Genomic DNA, 5234 nt, shown 5'->3' on the forward strand with positions numbered 1-5234 from the left:
GGTATGCAACACGGGTGTGCATTATCCTTGGGCAGGTTTAACTTTTGTTAAAGCCCAGGAATGAAGAAACTGTTGTAGACGCCCTGTAGCAGGGCGTCATCCGGCAGCAGAGCCTGCTCGGCGGGTTTGCTGGGGGGCTGACCTTTGAGATGCAGGAGAAACATTTCCTCTTTGAACTGCTCTGCAGAGATAATAAATTTTGTAATGGATTTTCTGTTCTTTTTATAGAACAGAGGAAGCTGGCAGATCGCATCTAAGCTTGCTTTAGTGAGAGCCGGACATAATTATGTTTGCTGGATAACCTAGTATTTTCTTAAAACATGGGGTTTTTTTGGTGTGATCCAAAGCATCGCACCGGGATTCAAACAGGCTTCAGTGGGAGTAGAGAGGAATATTGGGGAGCAGTCAAACAGTGCTTTGTGGGTGCGTGGGAATGACTCAAAGACATGAACTGCCCTATGATCAGATCAAAGGTCCCTGTAGGCTAGTGCTGACTCCAGCAGTGGCAGGAGACAGCGTATGAGCCCAGCCCTTTCTGCCATCTGCTCCCCATGGACTTCTCCAGCATCCACCACTGTTATGTTACAGAAGTTAGAGGGCACATCCCTCTCTGTTGCTTCTGCTGTCTCTTTTTCGATCTGTTGTCCATAAACCCATTTTGAACCCACAGATACCCCCGCCTCTGCAGCATCCCACATGAGCGGGATGTAGAAGTTCACTGGTCCCACAGCACAGAGGCAGGATTTCACTCTTCGGCAGCCCTGTGGGGTTTTGCTGGGCCACAGTAGGGCATGTGTTTTATGTCAACTCCCAATGAAATCATTGTGAACAGCTTCCAGGATACCCTGCATCTCTGTTTCCCTAAGTTGCTCCAGCTCACCCTCTCTCACTTCAAGAGAATGATGTATTTCTCAGTGCTGGGAGCTCTTTGCATTGCATGCACAAATGCAAAGTTCACCCAACTTCCCAGCAGTAATCAGGCACTTATACCCCATGCAAAAACATGGAGAGTTCCCACTCTGTTGCTGGACTTCCATCTGCATGTTGATCTTCAGGCTGTTAATTTAGCTTTCCCTTCAGTTAACATTTCTCTACCTCACTGGCCCCCTACAGATCTGGGCAGCAAATGGTAAGATCCACCTGATAAATCCCCTCTCCTCTTCTCAGCAAGCTTTGCTGATCCCTGGGCTATTGCCTTTACCCTCACCTGGGCAGGCTCCATCCTCTTGCCAGGCACTTTGTGTGCCACCCACGTGCTCCTCACACCTCAACAGAGGTGTCCACTGAGCGCATCTGCAGACCTGAGACCCTCACCCAGGGCACATGGCCAGCACCCAAACAAACCTGCAGCACCAGCCCCACTCTTCTTCCTCCCAATGTCCTGAGTGAGCCCCCCTGCACGGTGGCCCCTGGATGCCACACCATCTTCTGTCCCAAACACCTTAAAACGCAGCCTGCCCTCTCTACCAGCAGGCACAAAACAACAGACATGAGACCAGAGCAGCAACATGAAAGTTCCTTGGGAAATTTTTGCTTTAATTAAACCTAATATTCTTGTTATAAATGACCAGTCTGGAATCCCATTAGATTCTTTGTCTCAGTGACTTCTTATCATATTAACATTTCACTGACCGTCTCCTTATCCTTGGTCGTAAGACATGGAGAGCAGGACCCCTGCTCCCTCTCTCCAGGCTGTTTGATACTTCTAGTCCTGTCACTGTCCTTCGGACAGCTAGCCCAGGCTGAGCAGTCTCTTGCCACAGCAGAGCTGTTTGCAGCAGGGTCCATTTCCAGGTGCCTCCTCCAGACTGTGCAGGTTTAGGACGCCTGTCTGTGACCAGATCTGCAGGCTGCAGCCAGCTGGGACCTGGTGATGCTCTTTACGTTGCTCTGTGATTTCCCCCTCATGAGTTCTGATGTTTATTTCCTCTTCTGACTGCAGCTGCCCCCCGAGCAGGAGTTTTGGGTGAGCGTCCTCTGCTCGTTGCAGCTAAATCAATAGAGACTACTGCCTGGTGCCAAGTCAGGATTGCAAAAACAAGAAAAGCGTTGCACGACATGATGAATGGCTGAGGAACAAACAGAGGTTTACTGGGTCCAGTGCCAGATCATACACCTTGTACACCCCATTCACAAACCTGGCACCAGCTAGCTGGGGACACACGTCTGCACCACCCAGGAAACAAAACTCAGGGCCAGGTTGAGCCTGGGGCAAAGGGACATGCGTTGCTTGAATACTTGTAATCCAGCTGTGTCAGCTGCCAGGCTGGGAGCTACCTCCTCAAGCTCTCCCAACACTGGTGGAGGGGATCTCCAGCTGCATGGCATGGGCCAGCCTTGGTCCCGTACTGGTGGGAGCCTGGCAGCAGTGTCAAGGTGAGTCCCAGCTCCCTGGTTGATCATGTCAGCCAGGTTGCGGTAGCACAAATGCTTTCACTTGAAGACTTTGGGCCATGGGTGCCTTGGACCATATTTGCAGGCAGAAATGTTGATGTGGCACCAGTTTCAGAAATAAGGGAGTTCAGCCAGAGATGGCCGGGAAGAGGTTAAATATTTCACCACAGGGAATCAACTCTTGGCCCTGAGCACAGTTCCCACAGCTACAGCTTCATGATCCTTGACTACAGCAAACACATCTCCCTTTTAACTGACCTACTGCGTGCCCACTGGCCTGGAGTTGCAGGATCTGTTACCCTCTGCTTTTTCCGTGTCTCCTGATGCTACGCAGAGCTTCCAGCGTGTCTGGCAAATTAGAGAGCTTGAAGGAATTGTGGCTCCAGGATGTTGCAGAGACTGAAAGTACAAACTGATTTGAAAACGTGGGCAAAATAGGAGGAGGCGGGCATGTTGGCTGTATTGGTGGCTGTTAAACAGTCGTCTGGAGCAACCTCTGCCTTGGCTCTGAACTGCTTTTAGCTGGGAGGAGGACATAAACCAGGAGAAGGGCTATTGTCTGCATGCCCCATTCCTTGTGCTTTTCTCCAGAGTTCCTTGTGAGCTGTTGGTAGATGGGGGATACTGGGTCAGAGAAAGCTGAGAGCTTACATGAGCTTCCTCTCATCAGCAGTTGATGGAGGTTATCACACCCTGTCTGTCTGAAACCAAAGAGCAAACACATTGCAAATTCTCTCAGTGCACCCCCTGCCAGCCTCTCTGCCTCCCACGGCATTTGGAAGAGCAACGGGGCTGCCTCGGCTTCCCCGCAGAGGTGCAGACTACAAAGAGGAGCTTGGTGGGGTCTCCTCTTCTGTGTTCCTCTTCTGTTTCCGATCAGCACCGACCACATCCTCACCCTGCAGCGGGCATCAGGGCCTTTGAGCCAGTGCTTGCTGTGCTGGGGAACCTCAGTGGACTGACGAAGGGCTGCCACGGGATCCAGACTGGATCAGCACTTCTGAAAAAGCAGACTCTCGTCAGCACCTGAACCCAGAATTGGGAGATGGACATTATGGGCCTATTTATATCAACCCAGATCTTGCTGTCCAGACTAAGACCAGTTCTTCAGACTGAGAATTTGTGTTTCAAATTTGTCTTTTGAAGTGAGTCAAGCCTGCTGAAAATATAAAATTAAAGCAAAAACCATGCGGGAAGGATCCGTGCTTTCCTTGGTGAATTGCCTCAGGGCACACATTTATTAAAAGCAGAAATAGAGTGGTGGAGATAACAAACCTGTCTCTCTTGCCTGTGGTCCAGTTCTGGTTGCATGAATAGGCTGACGGTTAGGGTTTATGGGTGCCTCTGGCAGACAACATCAATGCAAATGGACAGATGTTGCAAAACAACTTTGCCCCTGCAGGCCTGGAGGAACAGCCTTTCTTCAACACCCTTTGCCAGAGGGAGCAAAAAAGTGCTGCTTGTGATGCTGCTCCTTGCCTTGACCCTTTGGAGCAATAAATAAAGCTTGCAAATGCTCCATGCTGAGCAAGGAGTGAGGTCCAGCTTGCAGCCATGTCTCAGCCAGCCGTTGTAACAGATCAATGACAGGTAAGTCCTGGCCACGGGCATCATGTCTGGTCCTCTTGAGCTTTGGTGATACGTGTTGCCTGTTCTGGTGGCCTCCTCTGATACAAAGTGGTCTGGAACTACATTGTCCTGCTTGTCCTCTCCGCTAACTCAGGATGAACCATCTCTGGCCTCCCAGTTTCTATATCTGAACTGCAGTTTGCAGTCAGCAGTGTTCACACCAGGCTGTAGTCGGTTGGCTCCTCTCTGCTGATGTATCTTGCAGAAGCTACTGGGTGGAGCCAGGTTACTTAGGAGCTTTGCTTTTCCCAATATGTGACGTTGGGTTGCTCATTGGACAGGAGAGTGATGCAGAGAGCTCGGACCTGCCTTGCTGGGCTCAGCGGCAAAATCCTGCTCTCTTTTTTTCTGGGATTACTTGGATGAAATACAAAGTTCATTTTCACATTGGAGACTGGTACAGTGCGTTTCACCTGTAGGGAAGAGACTTACTGGGATGAAATCTTCTAGGAGAGTACAAGAACATGTTTCTTTTTATGGCTAACCAACACAGGTGGGTAGAGAGGAGGGGAGTGTTCCCAGGAAGGTCCTGGGCTGTCCTCAGCGGTTAAAGAAGAAGGACTTGAGGCTCTGCAGAAACTGTGACTTCTGTCTCTGCTTCTGCTTCTTCCGGATGATGGGGATCCAGACAAGGCCACAAACGAGGAGCATCAGTCCCAAGGACAGGAAAGCTGGGCCGCACATTTTGTAAACGTTTTTGTTCTTGGTTTGGATGCAAGACAGGCTGGTGATGACCATCCCGAAGAGGAAGACGGCTGCTCCGACAGACACAACAATGACAGGCTTGTGGTATATGTCCCACTTGCTTCTGGATGCGCTGGTCCAGACGGACTCGCTCCGGGAGCTGATGCAGAGGGTGCTGGCTGTGTTACTGGTCAGCAGCTCCTTGGACTGAGGAGACTTCTCACTCCCATCAGGGCTCTTGGGGGGAATTTCCATGGTGATGGGATCCGAGGAGGAGACCTGAGATGGACAAAAGAGAAAGAGCAGAGCAGGGCTAGTGATGGAGGATGGATTGGGTGCTTTCCATGTGGTCATTAATCAGTGCCAAGTCAAAGGATGGTGGAGAAGGCTTTGTGAATCACTACAGGGAGAGAAGAGCATCACACCTATGAAAGCAATGAAATGTAGGAATAGACAACGGGGTCCTGCAGGCAGGCTGGACTGAGGATGCCTGCGGAGTCCCACTGCCCACCCATGGACAGTGGGAC

General features: G+C 50.7%; 1 protein-coding gene across 1 annotated transcript; it reads right to left on the minus strand.

Annotated features, from left to right (window-relative positions):
• Positions 1–4563: 4563 nt before the first annotated feature.
• Positions 4564–4980, minus strand: PIRT (phosphoinositide interacting regulator of transient receptor potential channels). Its single transcript, XM_050908386.1, has one exon. It carries the CDS (start codon positions 4960–4962, stop codon positions 4564–4566), a length of 399 nt encoding a protein of 132 aa, XP_050764343.1. The 5' UTR covers positions 4963–4980.
• Positions 4981–5234: the final 254 nt, after the last annotated feature.

This window comes from Gymnogyps californianus, chromosome 19 (genome assembly GCF_018139145.2).
Source record: "Gymnogyps californianus isolate 813 chromosome 19, ASM1813914v2, whole genome shotgun sequence".
NCBI classification, from domain to species: Eukaryota; Metazoa; Chordata; class Aves; order Accipitriformes; family Cathartidae; genus Gymnogyps; species Gymnogyps californianus.

Excerpts from the sequence above, each read along its gene's own strand:
- PIRT (XM_050908386.1), bottom strand. The coding sequence starts at position 4,962 with ATGGAAATTCCCCCCAAGAGCCCTGATGGGAGTGAGAAGTCTCCTCAG.